Genomic DNA, 23,948 nt, shown 5'->3' on the forward strand with positions numbered 1-23,948 from the left:
GTGACATCACTAATATACGGGTGTGTGATAGTAATAGCAGAATAATAATAAGCAGGACACTGCTGTAGTGTCATGTGTCAGCCGCTAGATACAGTATTATACTGTGACATGACTAATATACGGGTGTGTGATAGTAATAGCAGAATAATAATAAGCAGGACACTGCTGTGGTGTTATGTGTTAGCCGCTAGATACAGTATTATACTGTGACATCACTAATATACGGGTGTGTGATTGTAATAGCAGAATAATAATAAGCAGGACACTGCTGTGGTGTCATGTGTCAGCCACTAGATACAGTATTATACTGTGACATCACTAATATATGGGTGTGTGATAGTAATAGCAGAATAATAATAAGCAGGACACTGCTGTAGTGTCATGTGTCAGCCGCTAGATACAGTATTATACTGTGACATCACTAATATACGGGTGTGTGGTAGTAATAGCAGAGTAATAATAATAAGCAGGACACTGCTGTAGTGTCATGTGTCAGCCGCTAGATACAGTATTATACTGTGACATCACTAATATACGGGTGTGTGATTGTAATAGCAGAATAATAATAAGCAGGACACTGCTGTAGTGTCATGTGTCAGCCGCTAGATACAGTATTATACTGTAACATCACTAATATACGGGTGTGTGATAGTAATAGCAGATTAATAGTAATTAGGACACTGCTGTGGTGTCATGTGTCAGCCGCTAGATACAGTATTATACTGTGACATCACTAATATACATATACGGGTGTGTGATAGTAATAGCAGAATAATAATAGTAATTAGGACACTGCTGTGGTGTCATGTGTCAGCCGCTAGATACAGTATTATACTGTGACATCACTAATATACGGGTGTGTGATAGTAATAGCAGAATAATAATAATAAGCAGGACACTGCTGTGGTGTCATGTGTCAGCCGCTAGATACAGTATTATACTGTGACATCACTAATATACGGGTGTGTAATAGTAATTAGGACACTGCTGTGGTGTCATGTGTCAGCTGCTAGGTACAGTATTATACTGTGACATCACTAATATACGGGTGTGTGATAGTAATAGCAGAATAATAATAAGCAGGACACTGCTGTGGTGTCATGTGTCAGCCGCTAGATACAGTATTATACTGTGACATCACTAATATACAGGTGTGTGATAGTAATAGTAGAATAATAGTAATTAGGACACTGCTGTGGTGTCATGTGTCAGCCGCTAGATACAGTATTATACTGTGACATCACTAATATACGGGTGTGTGATAGTAATAGCAGAATAATAGTAATTAGGACTCTGCTGTGGTGTCATGTGTCAGCCGCTAGATACAGTATTATACTGTGACATCACTAATATACGGGTGTGTGATAGCAATAGCAGAATAATAGTAATTAGGACACTGCTGTGGTGTCATGTGTCAGCCGCTAGATACAGTATTATACTGTGACATCACTAATATACGGGTGTGTGGTAGTAATAGCAGAATAATAATAAGCAGGAGACTGCTGTGGTGTCATGTGTCAGCCGCTAGATACAGTATTATACTGTGACATCACTAATATACGGGTGTGTGTTAGTAATAGCAGAATAATAATAATAAGCAGGATACTGCTGTGGTGTCATGTGTCAGCCGCTAGATACAGTATTATACTGTGACATCACTAATATACGGGTGTGTGGTAGTAATAGCAGAGTAATAGTAATTAGGACACTGCTGTGCTGTCATGTGTCAGCCGCTAGATACAGTATTATACTGTGACATCACTAATATACGGGTGTGTGGTAGTAATAGCAGAGTAATAGTAATTAGGACACTGCTGTGCTGTCATGTGTCAGCCGCTAGATACAGTATTATACTGTGACATCACTAATATACGGGTGTGTAATAGTAATAGCAGAGTAATAGTAATTAGGACACTGCTGTGGTGTCATGTGTCAGCCGCTAGATACAGTAATATACTGTGACATGACTAATATACGGGTGTGTGATAGTAATAGCAGAATAATAATAAGCAGGACACTGCTGTGGTGTCATGTGTCAGCCGCTAGATACAGTATTATACTGTGACATCACTAATATACGGGTGTGTGGTAGTAATAGCAGAGTAATAATAATAACCAGGACACTGCTGTGGTGTCATGTGTCAGCCGCTAGATACAGTATTATACTGTGACATCACTAATATACGGGTGTGTGGTAGTAATAGCAGAGTAATAGTAATTAGGACACTGCTGTGCTGTCATGTGTCAGCCGCTAGATACAGTATTATACTGTGACATCACTAATATACGGGTGTGTAATAGTAATAGCAGAGTAATAGTAATTAGGACACTGCTGTGGTGTCATGTGTCAGCCGCTAGATACAGTAATATACTGTGACATCACTAATATACGGGTGTGTGATAGTAATAGCAGAATAATAATAAGCAGGACACTGCTGTGGTGTCATGTGTCAGCCGCTAGATACAGTATTATACTGTGACATCACTAATATACGGGTGTGTGGTAGTAATAGCAGAATAATAGTAATTAGGACACTGCTGTGTTGTCATGTGTCAGCCGCTAGATACAGTATTATACTGTGACATCACTAATATACGGGTGTGTGGTGGTAATAGCAGAATAATAGTAATTAGGACACTGCTGTGGTGTCATGTGTCAGCCGCTAGATACAGTATTATACTGTGACATGACTAATATACGGGTGTGTAATAGTAATAGCAGAGTAATAGTAATTAGGACACTGCTGTGGTGTCATGTGTCAGCCGCTAGATACAGTATTATACTGTAACATCACTAATATACGGGTGTGTGATAGTAATAGCAGAATAATAATAGTAATTAGGACACTGCTGTGGTGTCATGTGTCAGCCGCTAGATACAGTATTATACTGTGACATCACTAATATACGGGTGTGTGATAGTAATAGCAGAATAATAATAAGCAGGACACTGCTGTAGTGTCATGTGTCAGCCGCTAGATACAGTATTATACTGTGACATCACTAATATACGGGTGTGTGATAGTAATAGCAGAATAATAATAATAAGCAGGACACTGCTGTGGTGTCATGTGTCAGCCGCTAGATACAGTATTATACTGTGACATCACTAATATACGGGTGTGTGATAGTAATAGCAGAATAATAGTAATTAGGACACTGCTGTGGTGTCATGTGTCAGCCGCTAGATACAGTATTATACTGTGACATCACTAATATACGGGTGTGTGGTAGTAATAGCAGAATAATAGTAATTAGGACACTGCTGTGGTGTCATGTGTCAGCCGCTAGATACAGTATTATACTGTGACATCACTAATATACGGGTGTGTGGTAGTAATAGCAGAGTAATAATAATAACCAGGACACTGCTGTGGTGTCATGTGTCAGCCGCTAGATACAGTATTATACTGTGACATCACTAATATACGGGTGTGTAATAGTAATAGCAGAGTAATAGTAATTAGGACACTGCTGTGGTGTCATGTGTCAGCCGCTAGATACGGTATTATACTGTGACATCACTAATATACGGGTGTGTAATAGTAATAGCAGAATAATAATAAGCAGGACACTGCTGTGGTGTCATGTGTCAGCCGCTAGATACAGTATTATACTGTGACATCACTAATATACGGGTGTGTGGTGGTAATAGCAGAATAATAATAAGCAGGACACTGCTGTGGTGTCATGTGTCAGCCGCTAGATACAGTATTATACTGTGACATCACTAATATACGGGTGTGTAATAGTAATAGCAGAGTAATAATAAGCAGGACACTGCTGTGGTGTCATGTGTCAGCCGCTAGATACAGTATTATACTGTGACATCACTAATATACGGGTGTGTGATAGTAATAGCAGAGTAATAGTAATTAGGACACTGCTGTGGTGTCATGTGTCAGCCGCTAGATACAGTATTATACTGTGACATCACTAATATACGGGTGTGTGATATTATTATTCTGCTATTACTAATAAGCAGGACACTGCTGTGGTGTCATGTGTCAGCTGCTAGATACAGTATTATACTGTGACATCACTAATATACGGGTGTGTGATAGTAATAGCAGAGTAATAGTAATTAGGACACTGCTGTGGTGTCATGTGTCAGCCGCTAGATACAGTATTATACTGTGACATCAGTAATATACGGGTGTGTGATAGTAATAGCAGAATAATAATAATAAGCAGGACACTGCTGTGGTGTCATGTGTCAGCCGCTAGATACAGTATTATACTGTGACATCACTAATATACGAGTGTGTGATAGTAATAGCAGAATAATAGTAATTAGGACACTGCTGTGGTGTCATGTGTCAGCCGCTAGATACAGTATTATACTGTGACATCACTAATATACGGGTGTGTGATAGTAATAGCAGAATAATAATAATAAGCAGGACACTACTGTGGTGTCATGTGTCAGCCGCTAGATACAGTATTATACTGTGACATCACTAATATACGAGTGTGTGATAGTAATAGCAGAATAATAGTAATTAGGACACTGCTGTGGTGTCATGTGTCAGCCGCTAGATACAGTATTATACTGTGACATAAGTAATATACGGGTGTGTGATAGTAATAGCAGAGTAATAATAAGCAGGACACTGCTGTGGTGTCATGTGTCAGCCGCTAGATACAGTATTATACTGTGACATCACTAATATACGGGTGTGTGATAGTAATAGCAGAATAATAATAATAAGCAGGACACTGCTGTGGTGTCATGTGTCAGCCGCTAGATACAGTATTATACTGTGATATCACTAATATACGGGTGTGTGATAGTAATAGCAGAATAATAGTAATTAGGACACTGCTGTGGTGTCATGTGTCAGTCGATAGATACGGTATTATACTGTGACATCACTAATATACGGGTGTGTGATAGTAATAGCAGAATAATAATAAGCAGGACACTGCTGTGGTGTCATGTGTCAGCCGCTAGATACAGTATTATACTGTGACATCACTAATATACGGGTGTGTGATAGTAATAGCAGAATAATAGTAATTAGGACACTGCTGTTGTGTCATGTGTCAGCCGCTAGATACAATATTATACTGTGACATCACTAATATACGGGTGTGTGATAGTAATAGCAGAATAATAATAAGCAGGACACTGCTGTGGTGTCATGTGTCAGCCGCTAGATACAGTATTATACTGTGACATCACTAATATACGGGTGTGTGATAGTAATAGCAGAATAATAATAATAAGCAGGACACTGCTGTGGTGTCATGTGTCAGCCGCTAGATACAGTATTATACTGTGATATCACTAATATACGGGTGTGTGATAGTAATAGCACAATAATAGTAATTAGGACACTGCTGTGGTGTCATGTGTCAGCCGCTAGATACAGTATTATACTGTGACATCACTAATATACGGGTGTGTGATAGTAATAGCAGAATAATAGTAATTAGGACACTGCTGTGGTGTCATGTGTCAGCCGCTAGATACCGTATTATACTGTGACATCACTAATATACGGGTGTGTGATAGTAATAGCAGAATAATAGTAATTAGAACACTGCTGTGGTGTCATGTGTCAGCCGCTAGATACCGTATTATACTGTGATATCACTAATATACGGGTGTGTAATAGTAATAGCAGAATAATAATAATATGCAGGACACTGCTGTGGTGTCATGTGTCAGCTGCTAGATACAGTATTATACTGTGACATCACTAATATACATATACGGGTGTGTGATGGTAATAGCAGAATAATAATAATAAGCAGGACACTGCTGTGGTGTCATGTGTCAGCCGCTAGATACAGTATTATACTGTGACATCACTAATATACGGGTGTGTGATAGTAATAGCAGAGTAATAATAATATGCAGGACACTGCTGTGGTGTCATGTGTCAGCTGCTAGATACAGTATTATACTGTGACATCACTAATATACGGGTGTGTGATAGTAATAGCAGAGTAATAATAATATGCAGGAGACTGCTGTGGTGTCATGTGTCAGCCGCTAGATACCGTATTATACTGTGACATCACTAATATACGGGTGTGTAATAGTAATAGCAGAATAATAATAATATGCAGGACACTGCTGTGGTGTCATGTGTCAGCTGCTAGATACAGTATTATACTGTGACATCACTAATATACATATACGGGTGTGTGATGGTAATAGCAGAATAATAATAATAAGCAGGACACTGCTGTGGTGTCATGTGTCAGCCGCTAGATACAGTATTATACTGTGACATCACTAATATACGGGTGTGTGATAGTAATAGCAGAGTAATAATAATAAGCAGGACACTGCTGTGGTGTCATGTGTCAGCTGCTAGATACAGTATTATACTGTGACATCACTAATATATGGGTGTGTGATAGTAATAGCAGAGTAATAATAATAAGCAGGACACTGCTGTGGTGTCATGTATCAGCCGCTAGATACAGTATTATACTGTGACATCACTAATATACGGGTGTGTGATAGTAATAGCAGAATAATAATAAGCAGGACACTGCTGTGGTGTCATGTATCAGCCGCTAGATACAGTATTATACTGTGACATCACTAATATACGGGTGTGTGATAGTAATAGCAGAATAATAATAATAAGCAGGACACTGCTGTGGTGTCATGTGTCAGCCGCTAAATACAGTATTATACTGTGACATCACTAATATACGGGTGTGTAATAGTAATAGCAGAGTAATAATAAGCAGGACACTGCTGTTTTGTCATGTGTCAGCCGCTAGATACAGTATTATACTGTGACATCACTAATATACGGGTGTGTAATAGTAATAGCAGAGTAATAATAAGCAGGACACTGCTGTGGTGTCATGTGTCAACCGCTAGATACAGTATTATACTGTGACATCACTAATATACGGGTGTGTGATATTATTATTCTGCTATTACTAATAAGCAGGACACTGCTGTGGTGTCATGTGTCAGCTGCTAGATACAGTATTATACTGTGACATCACTAATATACGGGTGTGTGGTGGTAATAGCAGAATAATAATAATAAGCAGGACACTGCTGTGGTGTCATGTGTCAGCCGCTAGATACATTATTATTCTGTGACATCACTAATATACGGGTGTGTGATAGTAATAGCAGAATCATAGTAATTAGGACACTGCTGTGGTGTCATGTGTCAGCCGCTAGATACAGTATTATACTGTGACATCACTAATATACGGGTGTGTGATAGTAATAGCAGAATAATAATAATAATATGCAGGACACTGCTGTGGTGTCATGTGTCAGCCGCTAGATACAGTATTATACTGTGACATCACTAATATACGGGTGTGTGGTAGTAATAGCAGAATAATAATAATATGCAGGACACTGCTGTGGTGTCATGTGTCAGCCGCTAGATACAGTATTATACTGTGACATCACTAATATACGGGTGTGTGATAGTAATAGCAGAGTAATAATAATAAGCAGGACACTGCTGTGGTGTCATGTGTCAGCCGCTAGATATAGTATTATACTGTGACATCACTAATATACGGGTGTGTGATAGTAATAGCGGAATAATAATAAGCAGGACACTGCTGTGGTGTCATGTGTCAGCCGCTAGATACAGTATTATACTGTGACATCTCTAATATACGGGTGTGTGATAGTAATAGCGGAATAATAATAAGCAGGACACTGCTGTGGTGTCATGTGTCAGCCGCTAGATACAGTATTATACTGTGACATCACTAATATACGGGTGTGTAGTAGTAATAGCAGAATAATAATAATAAGCAGGACACTGCTGTGGTGTCATGTGTCAGCCGCTAGATACAGTATTATACTGTGACATCACTAATATACGGGTGTGTGATAGTAATAGCAGAATAATAATAATAAGCAGGACACTGCTGTGGTGTCATGTGTCAGCCCCTAGATATTGTATTATACTGTGACATCACTAATATACTGGTGTGTGATAGTAATAGCGGAATAATAATAATAAGCAGGACACTGCTGTGGTGTCATGTGTCAGCCCCTAGATATTGTATTATACTGTGACATCACTAATATACTGGTGTGTGATAGTAATAGCGGAATAATAATAAGCAGGACACTGCTGTGGTGTCATGTGTCAGCCGCTAGATACAGTATTATACTGTGACATCACTAATATACGGGTGTGTGGTAGTAATAGCAGAATAATAATAATAAGCAGGACACTGCTGTGGTGTCATGTGTCAGCCGCTAGATATAGTATTATACTGTGACATCACTAATATACGGGTGTGTGATAGTAATAGCGGAATAATAATAAGCAGGACACTGCTGTGGTGTCATGTGTCAGCCGCTAGATACAGTATTATACTGTGACATCACTAATATACGTGTGTGTGATAGTAATAGCAGAATAATAATAAGCAGGACACTGCTGTGGTGTCATGTGTCAGCCGCTAGATACAGCATTATACTGTGACATCACTAATATTCGTGTGTGTGATAGTAATAGCAGAATAATAATAAGCAGGACACTGCTGTGGTGTCATGTGTCAGCCGCTAGATACAGTATTATACTGTGACATCACTAATATACGGGTGTGTGATAGTAATAGCAGAATAATAATAAGCAGGACACTTGGGAAGTTCAGCTTCTTCCCCTGGTGGTAGCGGCTCTGCCCCCTCAGATGTCACATGTTCGGGGGGCAGTGCCAGCACAGGGTGCACTGTTGATTGGCTACAACCCTGGGCCTTGGGACCACATGTAGGGCCCTGAAAATATAACCTGTTGGCAGGGGTATAGATATCTGGCCTGGAGAAAGGGGTGTGGTCTAACCATGGGAGGCGTGGCCACGCCCCATATGGGAGAAACTTTTTTTTTGCAGTGCTGTGTGTTGGGGAGAGGGGCACTGTGAACCCCTTAGCCCGGTGCAAATCCTGGTGCGGGGACGTGGTCAATGTGATCTCCCCCCCCCTACCAGCAGGGAAGACTGCTCCCGCTCATTAGCTGTCCCCCACTGCAGCCCAGCACACAGCAGCATGTGCTGGGCTGCTGACAGGTGGGGGGAGGGGGGTTGGCGTTGGACCTGGGCCCCCACCGGGCCCCTCCAACAAGCCTGGGTCCAGGTTATTAGTACCCGCCCCCCCTTCTGCGCCCCTGACCGATGGCCAAAGGAAATCATGGTTGTACGAGGGTGAAATAAAGTAACAATACACATATATAGGATACATAATGAAATCATTCCATAGCCTGCACTCTCATCAATAAACTTGACGTTCAATATTTGGAGTGCAGTCCTCAAACCATATAATATGGCAAAATATACATCCAAATGTCTTTCCCAGGTGTGGAAAATGACAGAGGGCACATAGTGTATATATTCCTGCTGACCCGCTGACTATATTCTCATACGATGTATGGGTTGAACCTAAGCTTAGAGATAGACGCGGGGCCTGTGTCAGAGACGAACGCTATTGCCGTTGCTGAGACTTTGTACGCAGAGGATATGTGACACCAGGATATAAAGGCGCCCAAACAAATCCAAGCATCTGCATACACTAATACACAGCCGCATACACAGATCCTTCAGCAATCGTCCTCCGGAGTTACCCTATGGTCGCCGGAGCCATGTTTTGTGCGTACAGGATGGTAAGCGCAGGCAGTGCACGCCCCGGAAATGGTTGCCGCATGCCTGTGTTTTTAGCGGTATATTGAGTCACCTCCCCCAAACGCCCCTTAACTGTCAGTCACTGTGACTAAATGTCGCTGCTTGCAACTATGGTAATGGACTTTGACACATACACAATGCGACTCACATGCGCAGATAGCCGATAATCACTCAACTGCGATAACACCGGCGTAACGTACTTCTCTGAATCCGGCTCACAGACCGGGGGAGGAGAACCACAGTAATTAGTTGTGTAACTATGACCGATTTCTTCTCTCTCGCAGGAACAGGACAGTAAGAAGATCTCGCAGTTGCCGCCATCTTGGGTTCTGCCCATTGTGATAACGGCAAAAGGTTTGTAGCTGGCACTGAGGGTCTCTGGGAGTATTTGCAGAACAGTACACTAGCATTTTATAGGTTGGTTAAATGGCATCCATTGCGGCATGGGACGATCCTGTGTGGGCTGATGCGTGATCTGCGCTAGAGGACAGGCACATTCATGCTGCTATGGGGCCTAGTAACATCATTCTGGCTGTAAATCGACTGTTTAACGCATTTAAAGAAGATTTACGTTTCTCCCCTATTTAAGAGGGCTAGAAAGCAGGAGATATCGGAGATAAACTGAGGGAACCAGTCCTATAGTGTTCTGTGGAGACAACGCTATTGAGCTATTTAATAAGCCCCAGAAAATGGAGCTTTCTTAGCCCGTCCATTAATGAACACCTCCTGAGGAGCTCTAGTGCCATGGGGACACCTCCTGAGGAGCTCTAGTGCCATGGGGACACCTCCTGAGGAGCTCTAGTGCCATGGGGACACCTCCTGAGGAGCTCTAGTGCCATGGGGACACCTCCTGAGGAGCTCTAGTGCCATGGGGACACCTCCTGAGGAGCTCTATTGCCATGGGGACGCCTCCTGAGGAGCTCTAGTGCCATGGGGACGCCTCCTGAGGAGCTCTAGTGCCATGGGGACGCCTCCTGAGGAGCTCTAGTGCCATGGGGACGCCTCCTGAGGCGCTCTAGTGCCATGGGGACGCCTCCTGAGGAGCTCTAATGCCATGGGGAGGCCTCCTGAGGAGCTCTAGTGCCATGGGGACGCCTCCTGAGGCGCTCTAGTGCCATGGGGACGCCTCCTGAGGCGCTCTAGTGCCATGGGGACGCCTCCTGAGGAGCTCTAGTGCCATGGGGACGCCTCCTGAGGAGCTCTAGTGCCATGGGGACGCCTCCTGAGGAGCTCTAGTGCCATGGGGACGCCTCCTGAGGAGCTCTAGTGCCATGGGGACGCCTCCTGAGGAGCTCTAGTGCCATGGGGACGCCTCCTGAGGAGCTCTAGTGCCATGGGGACGCCTCCTGAGGAGCTCTAGTGCCATGGGGACGCCTCCTGAGGAGCTCTAGTGCCATGGGGACGCCTCCTGAGGAGCTCTAGTGCCATGGGGACACCTCCTGATGCCTCTCCACTGGCTGGAGCTCTTCCCAATGCACATGGCAACTGTTCCAAACATTTACTAATTGCTGGGACGGGCTCTAATTGGAGCTCATGTCCTGACATTGGACCCTTGATCAGTTGCCCAGAAAACACAAATCACCAGGTTACGTGGCGATAGTGTTTCTGATTTCTGGCTCTTAGCGTAGTTCTTAGAGAAGCCACCAGGTACATTGGGGCCTATTACTAACTACATGAGGAAATAAATAACGACCCCTCAGAGTGAAGTACTGATGTATTGTTGGTCCTTCCCTGTGACCTATAACTCAATCAGCGCAGGCCAGCGGACTGCTGCCATCCTCTCAGGTTTCGCCATGAGACAGAAGCCAGCGTGTGACATCCTGTACAAGGTTTTACAAACACGCGGGAGGAGGGGCACCTGAGGTATACCCAGCTATGGCACCAGGACTTATCCCACTGCTATAATCAGGTCATTGTGAGGAGGGGCACCTGACCCAGGGCACATGAGGTATACCCAACTATGGCACCAGGACTTATCCCACCGCTATAATCAGGTCATTATGAGGAGGGGCACCTGACCCAGGGCATGAGGTATACCCAGCTATGGCACCAGGACTTATCCCACCGCTATAATCAGGTCATTGTGAGGAGGGGCACCTGACCCAGGGCACATGAGGTATACCCAGCTATGGCACCAGGACTTATCCCACCGCTGTAATCAGGTCATTGTGAGGAGGGGCACCTGAGCCAGGGCACATGAGGTATACCCAGCTATGGCACCAGGACTTATCCTACCGCTATAATCAGGTCATTGTGAGGAGGATGCCCAGATAACTACCCTCTGAGGTTCCACTACTATTACCATGCCGCAACCTAGATAGTAATCCTGTCCACACACTCTCCCAGTATATGGTGGGGCGCACTCCCTTCCTTCTAGAGTAGCCGGGGTCCGTGGACAGTCTCCATGCTGCCCCCACCCCCCTCTTGCCAGCACATGAGCTGAGTAGACTCTGGAACTGCCACTCTACCACACATACGCAGATCTCCAGGAAAATGTCACTGGCGCCATTTTCCCGGTGATTTTTGCACCCACTGGTGGAGAGGTAAGTATAGTCTATGGGTGCAGGGTGTGCAGTGTGACCCTGCTAATCCCAGGGGTCCGTGTGCACCGCACACCCTGCACCCATTATAGATACACCCAGGTTCCATGACATGATGTAACATGAACATGAGGAAAAGGACTGATATAGGAGAGGGTGTGAGAGCTCAGACCAGTGCGGTATCGGTGCCCCCTCCCCTTCCAGCGCCATCCCCTGACATCCCTCACCCAGTGCGGTATTGGTGCCCCCTCCCAGCGCCATCCCCTGACATCCCTCACCCAGTGCGGTATCCGTGCCCCCTCCCCTCCCAGCGCCGTCCCCTGACATCACTCACCCAGTGCGGTATCCGTGCCCCCTCCCCTCCCAGCGCCGTCCCCTGACATCCCTCACCCAGTGCGGTATCGGTGCCCCCTCCCCTCCCAGCACCATCCCCTGACATCCCTCACCCAGTGCGGTATCGGTGCCCCCTCCCCTCCCAGCACCATCCCCTGACATCACTCACCCAGTGCGGTATCCGTGCCCCCTCCCCTCACAGCGCCGTCCCCTGACATCCCTCACCCAGTGCGGTATCCGTGCCCCCTCCCCTCCCAGCACCATCCCCTGACATCCCTCACCTAGTGCGGTATCGGTGCCCCGTTCCCTCCCAGCACCGTCCCCTGACATCCCTCACCCAGTGTGGTATCGGTGCCCCCCTCCCCTCCCAGCGCCATCCCCTGACATCACTCACCCAGTGCGGTATCGGTGCCCCCTCCCCTCCCAGCACCGTCCCCTGACATCCCTCACCCAGTGCGGTATCTGTGCCCCCTCCCCTCCCAGCACCGTCCCCTGACATCCCTCACCCAGTGTGGTATCGGTGCCCCCTCCCCTCCCAGCACCATCCCCTGACATCCCTCACCTAGTGCGGTATCGGTGCCCCGTTCCCTCCCAGCACCGTCCCCTGACATCCCTCACCCAGTGTGGTATCGGTGCCCCCTCCCCTCCCAGCACCGTCCCCTGACATCCCCCACCCAGCGTGGTATCGGTGCCCCCTCCCCTCCCAGCACCGTCCCCTGACATCCCTCACCCAGTGCGGTATCGGTGCCCCCTCCCCTCCCAGCACCGTCCCCTGACATCCCTCACCCAGCGCGGTATCGGTGCCCCCTCCCCTCCCAGCGCCGTCCCCTGACATCCCTCACCCAGTGCGTTATCGGTGCCCCCTCCCCTCCCAGCACCGTCCCCTGACATCCCTCACCCAGAGCGGTATCCGTGCCCCCTCCCCTCCCAGCACCGTCCCCTGACATCCCTCACCCAGCGCGGTATCGGTGCCCCCTCCCCTCCCAGCGCCGTCCCCTGACATCCCTCACCCAGTGCACATGACATCATAACGTCACAGATGAGGCCGGGAGCAGGAAGCTGGGCAGACGAGCCACTGATTCCAGGCACCCCAAAAGCTGGGGACAGGTGCCACCGCCAGGTATCACACTGATCTCAGTACCGCCCTGGCTCATACTTCTTCCTGCTTTATACTCTCTTTTTACATTTCATCTGAATTACCAAAATCACAAATAAACACATCAGAAGCAAATTTATTGTTTCCCTCTTCAGAGAGCAACATAAAGTTAATATGAATAATTTGGAAGTCATTGTTTTATTAGGCGGTCCTAGGAAATGCAGCCGGTGCATCACATATTGTGCTATACGGCTGCTAGCCGGTACTCAGCGTTACATGACTGACAGTACTGTGTCGTCGTCCCCCAGAGTTTGAGTCTCGCTGTCCCCAAGGGAAGAAGCTTGTACAATACAAGAAGGCAAAGCTGGAGAAGTGGGCTCCGTACCTGCAGCCGGATGGGCAGGTTTCCCGCCTCACTCTGTACCAAGACACACAATGTAAGTAACCAGACGTGACCACAAGATGGAGATAGACCATCATTTACTTACTAAGCTGTCTCCTCGTGTGTAGGCTCCCAGGAGCTGGAAGTCCAGGACTGGTTTGAGAACCGCCTGGACAAACTGGCCATGAGACAGCAGCAGAAGAAAGAGGCCAGGCTGACCACTGATTCCTTCTCTCCAGGACGAGGCGATGCTCTGAGGGGTAATGACTAATGTAGGAATGTTGGGCTCCATCAGAGCTGGGTCACTGTGATTACATGTCTTCATCTCCTTTCAGTGCACACCTATCTCGCCCTGCCCCCGGAAACTGAGCGCACTATGCAGTTTTACAGTGAGGCTCGTCTGGACGGACTACAGAGATGTGAGGAGAAACCAAAGGAGATGACCCAGACCTTCCAAGGCCGACAGGACTTCCTTTATTACAGGCACACCGTGTTTGGGAAAAGACCAAAGAAGGTGGCAATAGCTGGAGGACCTACAGAAATCAATCCAAGACCAATACTGGTACTGACCGCACAGTTTCCATAATCTATAAGAGGCAGCATGCTCAGTGTACTTCTATAGTCACCTTATTACATGGAGTCACCACCTACTGGGCAGATATGAATATTCATGAGTATAATGAGATAGGGAACAGCCCATGTACTGGCAGGAGCATGCTCAGTGTACTTCTATAGTCACCTTATTACATGGAGTCACCACCTACTGGGCAGATATGAATATTCATGAGTATAATGAGATGGGGAACAGCCCATGTACTGGCAGAAGCATGCTCAGTGTACTTCTATAGTCACCTTATTACATGGAGTCACCACCTACTGGGCAGATATGAATATTCATTATAATGAGATAGGGAACAGCCCATGTACTGGCAGGAGCATGCTCAGTGTACTTCTATAGTCACCTTATTACATGGAGTCACCACCTACTGGGCAGATATGAATATTCATGAGTATAATGAGATAGAGAACAGCCCATGTACTGGCAGGAGCATGCTCAGTGTCCTTCTATAGTCTCCTTATTACATGGAGTCACCACCTACTGGGCAGATATGAATATTCATGAGTATAATGAGATAGAGAACAGCCCATGTACTGGCAGGAGTGAGGTAGGTAAAGGGGGACCGGTTAGAGAGTGAGGTAGGTAAAGGGGGACCGGTTAGAGAGTGAGGTAGGTAAAGGGGGACCGGTTAGAGAGTGAGGTAGGTAAAGGGGGACCGGTTAGAGAGTGAGGTAGGTAAAGGGGGACCGGTTAGAGAGTGAGGTAGGTAAAGGGGGACCGGTTAGAGAGTGAGGTAGGTAAAGGGGGACCGGTTAGAGAGTGAGGTAGGTAAAGGGGGACCGGATAGGGAGTGAGGTAGGTAAAGAGGGAAGAGATTGATGGAAAAGAGGAGAAATAATGAGAGGTGAGGGGGAATGAGGTGGTAACAAGGATGAGGTGTGAGTTGCTAATATTGAGCCCAGCACCATAAGTCATTTCAAAAGATATTTGATAAGCCACAATATACCATCGTGTTCCCCCTGGAAGAAGGTGTTTCTGGGTGCCAAGCAGCAATGGCTGATGCTATGTATATTTGCTGCTCTATGCCACTTACTCTACGCTAGTTTTGCACGTCCATGCACTATTTTCTGCACTTTTTGTGAACTGATGGCTCTGGTTTTTGATGTTCTTGTTCTCTCTCTCATATATATATATATATATATGTGTATAATTATATATAGCTAGTGACCCACCACATTCTTAGGAGAAACTGCGGGGTGGTCCGCGGGTGCACCGGCCAACCCATTAGAATCACGTCTGCATTTGAAAAAAATAAAATCTATTTGATGTGGCCGAGGATTAGCTCCGCCCCCTGTAGTGCACTCTGACTGCTCAGCATCTCTCTGCCGCCGGGGAATGGACACTGGACACAGTGAGTGGACAGAAGTGAGCTCTGGGGTGGGGGCGGAGCTGCTTTATGACTCATCGTACTACTGTAAGCTGAACTGCTTCAGTCATCATAGAAGCCCCGCCCCGTTGGAGCTCAGCCTGTACACAGTCCCCGCCCGGCAGCAGACATGACAGGACAGAAGGAAGAAGCTGACTCAGTCGATACCCACGAGGACGGGATGCAGTCAGGAAGCCGACCGCCGGCTTCCCAACTGTCAAATCCCGGCAAGGTACTAATGACAGGCGTCGAAATCCCGACAGCTGTCATTACGCCGGGAGCCCGACATCCGGCATAATGATCGAAGGTGTAGCGGGTGCGGACAGCCGCGGGGGTAGGGTTAGGTTGGGGCTCCCGGGGGGACTTAGGGTTAGGCAGCCCCTCGGGAGGGTTAGGGTTACGGGAAGGGGGGATTAGGCACCCCCACGGGAGACTTTGGTTTAGGCTGCGGAGAAGAGGGGTTAGGTTTAGGCACTTAGAGGGTGGTTATGGTTAGGCACTTGGGCGGGAGGTTAGGGTTAGGCACCCCCTAAAGGACGGTTAGGGTAGGGAATTAAGGGCCTGATTCAGAGCCGGACGCTATTTGCGGTCGTTCGTTCTGAAAAAAGGGGTGGCTATTCAAATGAACCGTTCGCTCTTTGCGGTCTGTTCACGCCTCTGTCTGAACGAGCGAACAAAACTTGCGGTAGTTTTTTGGATAACTACGCCCCCTGGCCGCTCGCATCCTACGTCATGTCCGCTATTTATAAGATTAATCGAGTACATAGACCAGCGTATGAACTGCTCGCTATTCTTGTGGTTGGTTTTTGCTACCACAATCTTGCGAGCAGTTCTGACTATAAAATAACCCAGTGACGTGGTCAATGACGCTGCTGTATTAATTATGCACACCCATAAAACGCCCGTTTTGACCTTTAAGCACGCCTGCGTTCGGATCTCCACTCCCCGTTTTCAAGCACCTTCCCCTGTTACCACCCACATACGCCTCCTCCTGTCACTCAAAATAGCAGGCATTCACTATTTAGCGAACAAACGATTTTCGGCCGCACTCACTGGTTTGCGCATGCGTATTACGATCCGTACGCATGCGCAGTTGGACAAATATCGCTCGGAACGAACGAGCGGCCGCTTACGAGCGGCTCTGAATCAGGCCCTAAGTTAGCAGTCGGGATCTGCACCCCTGCCGGGCTTCTGCTGTCGGGAGTTGAACCATGGCCGTAAATCATACTGATTCCCCGAGGACACAGTACTTTAAAAGAAAAAAAAATACAATCTGTTTTTATTGTAACCAAATCAGCACAACATACATACATACATACAGTAAGGCCAAAGATGGTCCATGTCAGAACACATTGAGAATAAATAGCAATGCAGATACAGGGCAGGCAATAGAACCAAATATCCATATGCAACTATAAAAAGTATTGGCATCACAGTAGAATATACGGCTGATTAAAGAAAAAAAGATACATTGTAAAACAATATTGAAAGGAAAAGATAAAGTAGAGCAAGAAGAGAGGAGAAGAAGAGAGAAGCCGAAAGGGGAAGAAGGAAGGAAACTTCACCAGTGCTAATTAAGGTATGACGAGGGAGGGGGTAATATGTCTGCCATACTCTGCAGTCTCCCTAAATCTCAACCAACTTTGCCAGGTGGCTGTAATATCAGAAGAAGGAGATTTCAAGGAGGAGGTGAGATCTTCCATGAGCATGTAATGGTCTATTCTCTGGAACCAGCGAGAGACAGGAGGGCAAGCCGAGGACCTCCAGAAGTATAGTCTCATATATAGTCTGAGTATAGTCTCAGCACTGGACACTACCACCAAATGTGGAGAGGAGAACCCAGCACCTGACCACATCTCCAGCATAGAGCAGACACATTTGGGCACATTTGATGAATGCGCGTGGGGCACCTGTACCACCTCGCCAGAATCTTATACTGAGTCTCTAGGACTTGGAGTGAGGAGTAACCAAAGTAAAAGAAAAAATTTGGGGCCATTGTTTTTCCGTCAGCTCTCTCGCTAACTCTCCATGCCAAGCAGAAGCATAGGAAGGCAAAGAGGTAGTGCAGTGATCAAGACACAGTTGGTACAACGATGAGATACTGGCAGTAGCCAGACCAACAGCTCCTCTGGAACTAGAGTGCCAAACACCATGGTGACCACGGTGACCTCACTGCCTGAATCCATTACCGCTAACACATCCTCTTCACAAATAGTAGTTTCATGCTGGCAAATATTCACACTGCGTAAACACTTATTTCTCTCCAAGGACACAGCATAAACATGACACATTTGCACTTTGCACATATTTTCCACATGTTCAGATAAACCGTTTTTTACATGCCGGTTACCCTCACTGACCCAGCCTGGCAGTGTCTGCTCTCTGCCAGGGATGTAGTTATAAGACCACCGGTCTCAATCCCAACAGCATAATCCCGGCAAGGGATTTAACATGGGCATCGAAATACCAACACCTATGTTAATCCCAACGCCGAGGACGCCGGACCGATCATCCTCTCTGCCGGGTAAGTATACACTTAGTCTGGGGAGGAGGGTGTTAAGTTTAGGGACCCCCGGGGGGACTTAGGGTTAGGTAACCCCCCCCGGGGAAGGTTAGGGTTAGGCTACAAGAAGGGGGGGTTAGGGTTAGGCACTAGGGGCGAAGGTTAGGGCTAGGCACCCCCAGGAGGGTTAGATTTAGGGTGCGGGAAGTGGGGAGTTAGGCTTAGGAATCCATGGGGGGGAGGTTAGGGCTAGGCACCCCTAAAGGAGGATTGGGGGGGGAGGGGAGGAATAGCATACTTACCACCGGGCGTCGGGATCTTCAAATGTCGGCCTGTCACTGTCAGGATTTGAACCGGCGGCTCTTCACCCGCCGGTATTTCAATCCCATTCCCTCTGACAATTGGGATGCGGCCGGCAGAAGTATCCCACAAATGACAGCACTGTGTAAGGAATCTGGTTACAAAGAACAACTCTTGTCACTGATCTGTTATGTTTGATGGTTCAGGAACTGTAGGTGGAGCTATAGAAAAACAATTATATGTATATAAATTATACAATCCTCCAGCACTCCAATAACAAAAGGCATATAGCATAACTGGCTCTGGTGCCCTCCTTATGGGGTCAATGCCCCCAATCCATATAATCCATAGCGAAAGGCGGCACTCAGAGTCTTATAAATCCAAATACCCTCACCAGAGGGATTTATTAATGCAGACCAACGTTTTGGTGTCTTCCACCCCATCCCCAGGACAACATGGTGAGTGCCGCCTTTCATTATGGATTAGATATACATTATATATATGTATATATATATATATATATATATATATATATAGTGGTGACATAATCAACCTAATTCCACATGAAGTAAATGTGGAATATCCAGATCTCCCAGGTTTAGTAGAGCAAAGGCATTAGGAATGTGAAATGTCCAGTTCAGGTGTTGCCTCAATCAGAGTCTGGAGATGCAGCTGATTACAGACACCTGTGTGAGGCTGGTTTAAGAGCTGCAGAGACACTGGGGAAACTGATCCTGACGGTGAGGTAGTCGCCCAGGTTATAGGCCCAGGGGTGACTAGTGTTAGGGGTCCTGGACCTGAGAGTCCACTAAAGAAATATATTGCTGTTTGGAAGACTTTGTGTAACATCTCGCCTGTGAAACTGGCGTATCCTGTATACCTGACTGTGGTGAGAAATAAAGCTACTGATGGATTTTACTCGGTCTATGTGATTCTTGTCACAAAATATATATAATTACCCCAAACAACTATCTTGCATAGGGCCCTGTGGGACCTCAATCTACCCATGTGCCTAATGTCCATGTGTTGACATAATAACAATAACAGAGCATCAAGTGACTGATATACTAACCCTCACCTGCCGGCACAGGAGCTTATTACAGCTCTTAGTATCCTCATTGTATAATAGTACAATTTAGGCCACATACCCTCAGGCAGGTGTATCCCAGGTACAGCAGGATCCGTGTGGGCGGTGAATCCAGCTCTATACACTAATATGTCTGACCTGCACCTTTATTTCTCACAATTGCAGAAAATCACTGAACGTTACCATAGAAACCCCAAAAAAACAGCCAATGAGGATGTGGCTGAGCGGCTCTTCCTGATCACAGAGGATCGCATACATGTCCGCTGCCACCGACAAGATGACCGCATCACTGCATCCTACTGGGAGTTCCTGAAACCAGCCAACCTGGGAGAGAAGGGGACACATGTTGCGCTGAGCCCAGAGACTTGTATCTCCTACCAGGTGATGAGAATACTGCCATTATGGGTGGTCACATGTGCCTGATTGTGCTGAGCCCAGAGACTTGTATTTCCTACCAGGTGATGAGGACACCGCCATTATGGGTGGTCACATGTGCCTGATTGTGCTGAGCCCAGAGACTTGTATTTCCTACCAGGTGATGAGGACACCGCCATTATGGGTGGTCACATGTGCCTGATTGTGCTGAGCCCAGAGACTTGTATCTCCTACCAGGTGATGAGAACACCGCCATTATGGGTGGTCACATGTGCCTGATTGCGCTGAGCCCAGAGACTTTTATCTCCTACCAGGTAATGAGGACACCGCCATTATGAGTGGTCACATGTGCCTGATTGTGCTGAGCCCAGAGACTTGTATCTCCTACCAGGTGATGAGAACACCGCCATTATGAGTGGTCACATGTACCTGATTGTGCTGAACGCGTTTCCCCATTATCTCTGGCTTTCTCAGTGGGCAGTGTTTAACTACCATATTGTGATGTTGTTTGAAGTCTTCTAATGATGCTGTAGTGGGACAACTTATGACTGAATTAAGTGAAAATCTATATAATTGTGGATGTCTGTCATGTCTCTTATATTCCTGTGGTGCATGTCCAGCCTCAACTGCTCCCACCACAAATGGAACATGACAGCCGAGAGGTGAATAAGTATAGCGGTGACAGAGCCCTCGTGGGATGGGTCCAAAACTACTAGTTTATTCTACAAGTTGTTTCCCAGAGCTCCACATAATGTGCCATTTATCTAAGATTTGTATTTGTGTTTCCTTCACCAGGTGGATCCTCCCGGGAAGTTTGGCAAACAGCTATATGTGTATGAGACCCTCACTCACCTGCAGCAAGAAGAGCTGCGATCACAGGATGCCGTCAGAAAGTCTGAGGCAGAGGTAACCTGAGTGCAGTTATTATACGTCTATATGTGCAGGGCTGCTGTGTATATTATACATTGATAGGTGCAAGGCTGCTGTGTATATTATACATTGATAGGTGTAGGGCTGCTGTGTATATTATACATCTATAGGTGCAAGGCTGCTGTGTATATTCTACATCTATAGGTGCAGGGCTGCTGTGTATATTATGTGTCTATAGGTGCAGGGCTGCTGCATATATTATGCGCAGCGCCCGGTGCCTACATTATACATGTGTATGCGCGGCGCCCAGTGCCTACGGTATACATCTGTACTATATAAAACGCAGCACCGCTGAGACTGATGACATTGGATAGAGGACGGATTCCCCTATGATGCATCGTGTACTATGTAAAATGCGGCACCGCTGAGACTGATGACTTTGGATAGAGGACGGATTCCCCTATGATGCATTGTGTACTATGTAAAACGTGGCACCGCTGAGACTGACCAGACATCATTTCTCTGTCCTCCTCCTTATGGCAGGTACTAGACATCCTCTGTGCTCGGGCTCATGAAGAAGCAAATCCTCAGCTCACGGTTTCCATATATGACACTGAGAGAAATGAGAAGAGCAAAGAGCAGAGAGAGGCTGAGGTGAGGCCCTGGGTGACGTGGGGCGGGATGGCGCGAGGCAGAATGTGTCCTCTCTTTATGTACTATCATTACCCTGTTACAGGAGCGCTCTCTGCAGGAGGAGCGTCAGCGGCGTGCAGTGCTGGAGCTGGATTACCTGGCACCATTCTTAGCTCAGGTGGGAGATCCAGAGAAGCTGATGCGCTGGCAAGCTCACCAGGTGAAGGAGGACTGTCTGAGTGACCTCAAGCAGAGGCTAATTGAAAAAGCAAATCTCATCCAGGCTCGGTTTGAAAAGGTAACTGAGAGAGACCATAGCCAAATAGAGCTGGGCAGCCTGGTGGCACGGTGGCCAGCATGGCCCCCTCACTGCGTGGGCCACTGGCTCTATTCTGAACAGTGTTTGGTGGGTTTCCTCTGAGTCCCTCCCACCATCCAGGAACATACCGGTAGGCTAAAAGCAATAAATCCAGTCCTAGGCTTGTGAAGAGTTTTGGGTTTTAATCCATAGAGCAAACTCTGTCCTCATCGAACCCCTACAATGCATGTTTTCCAGATCATCGAGATGGAGCACAGGTGTGTGACTAACACAACAGATCTACAGGCAGCACTAATTATACCTGAGGACACCTTGAAAACATGCACAGTTAGGGTTCCATGAGGGGCGAGCTGGAAAAACACATAGGAATGTAATGTTTGAAATCTACAGCATTCTATTCCATCCAAAGCTGGACCCCGGTGTTTCCCGATAGGTGCGCAGAATGCGTGATGTCACTGCGCTGTGCTGGAGGTGTAAGGAGTGCCTTAGTAACTAGAGCCAGCACTAACATTGTGTTACAGCATGCAGGGGGTACCTGGCATTGTAGGAACCAGACCCAACCTATTCTACACAAGTCTGATACATCTATAGGGGTACAAATATAGCGCGCGCACACACACACACAAATATAGCGCGCACACACACAAATATAGCGCGCACACACAAATATAGCATGCACGCACTCACAAATAAGTATAGAACACACACACACATATAAAGCACACACACACAAATATAGCACACACACAAACAAGTATAGAGCACACACACACACACAAATATAGCGCGCGCACACACACAAATATAGCGCGCACACACAAATATAGCATGCACGCACTCACAAATAAGTATAGAACACACACACACATATAAAGCACACACACACAAATGTAGCACACACACAAACAAGTATAGAGCACACACACACACACAAAAATATAGCACACAAACACAAATATAACACACACACTAACAAGTATAGCGCACACACACACAAATATAACACACACCCACACACACACAGACGGTAGTGGGGACTTTGGACGTCTCTGTGATCCCACCTAGATCCTGACTTTAATGTGGCCCTTGTCTGCTCCCCAGGAAACTCAGGAGCTGCAGAAACAGCAGCAATGGTACCAGCAGAACCAGCTGTCCATGTGTAAGGATGAGGAGGAGACCTATCTGGAGTATTGCTCTGAGGCCATGTTCCGCATCCAGATTCTGGAGACCAGGCTCAGCAGGTAACCTCCGCTGTACCCAATGTCCAGGCGTCATTCTCATCTACATCAGCCATAGTATAATTCCATAGACAAAAAACCTTATAGTTTCACATGTTCCATTAAGGCTTTTTAGACATGATCTGAAATTTCACAAAACCTATTGAATTTCTGCCACTCAAGCTTCAAAAAGCAATGAAATCACGATCATTAAGTCTGAAGCCTTAATGGACGTGTTCCTTATGTAATACAGATATGTAGGGGGAGGGGCCCTATATTGTACACCCTAAGCACAATGGAGCTCATTCAGACCCATTCGCAAGTGGCCGCTCGTTCGTAAGTGACCGTGCATGCGCACGCTTCGTTCTGCTCATGCGCAAACTACTTGGAGCAATTGCAATCCGCTCGCTCGCCCAGCAAAAGACGGCCTCTCCTGTCACTCATTACACTGGGCTGTTTGTGGGTGGTAACAGGGGCAAGACACTAATAACGGAGAGTGGAGGAGTGAACGCAGGTGTGCCTGAGTGTAGCAACGCCGTTTCAGAGGCGTGCATAATTATCAGCCAGTGTAACAGTACAAGTCACCTGCCTGTTTTTTACACAGTAGTCCTCGCAGTGCTTTCGGTAAGGTAAGGCAACCACAAGTGCTGCGATCCCTTCTGATGGTCCTCGATG

At 46.6% G+C, this 23,948-nt stretch overlaps 1 protein-coding gene across 3 annotated transcripts in view; it reads left to right on the forward strand.

The window, feature by feature from the left end:
- DRC7 (dynein regulatory complex subunit 7) overlaps positions 1 to 23,948 on the forward strand; it is a 102,004-nt gene that overhangs the window by 74,972 nt on the left and 3,084 nt on the right. For 2 of the 3 annotated variants that reach the window (XM_088458427.1, XM_088458429.1), the window contains 9 exons: positions 9,918 to 9,987; positions 13,911 to 14,039; positions 14,113 to 14,244; positions 14,320 to 14,546; positions 20,025 to 20,240; positions 21,030 to 21,140; positions 21,648 to 21,758; positions 21,841 to 22,035; positions 23,158 to 23,297. In XM_088458427.1, the coding sequence (XP_088314553.1) occupies positions 9,918 to 9,987; positions 13,911 to 14,039; positions 14,113 to 14,244; positions 14,320 to 14,546; positions 20,025 to 20,240; positions 21,030 to 21,140; positions 21,648 to 21,758; positions 21,841 to 22,035; positions 23,158 to 23,297 (1,331 nt within the window). The remainder of the gene's footprint in view (positions 1 to 9,917; positions 9,988 to 13,910; positions 14,040 to 14,112; positions 14,245 to 14,319; positions 14,547 to 20,024; positions 20,241 to 21,029; positions 21,141 to 21,647; positions 21,759 to 21,840; positions 22,036 to 23,157; positions 23,298 to 23,948) is intronic. The other variant, XM_088458428.1, reaches the window with a different exon arrangement.

The sequence above is a fragment of the Taudactylus pleione genome, unplaced genomic scaffold (genome assembly GCF_031769625.1).
Source record: "Taudactylus pleione unplaced genomic scaffold, aTauple2 ptg000832l, whole genome shotgun sequence".
Classification (NCBI taxonomy): domain Eukaryota; kingdom Metazoa; phylum Chordata; class Amphibia; order Anura; family Myobatrachidae; genus Taudactylus; species Taudactylus pleione.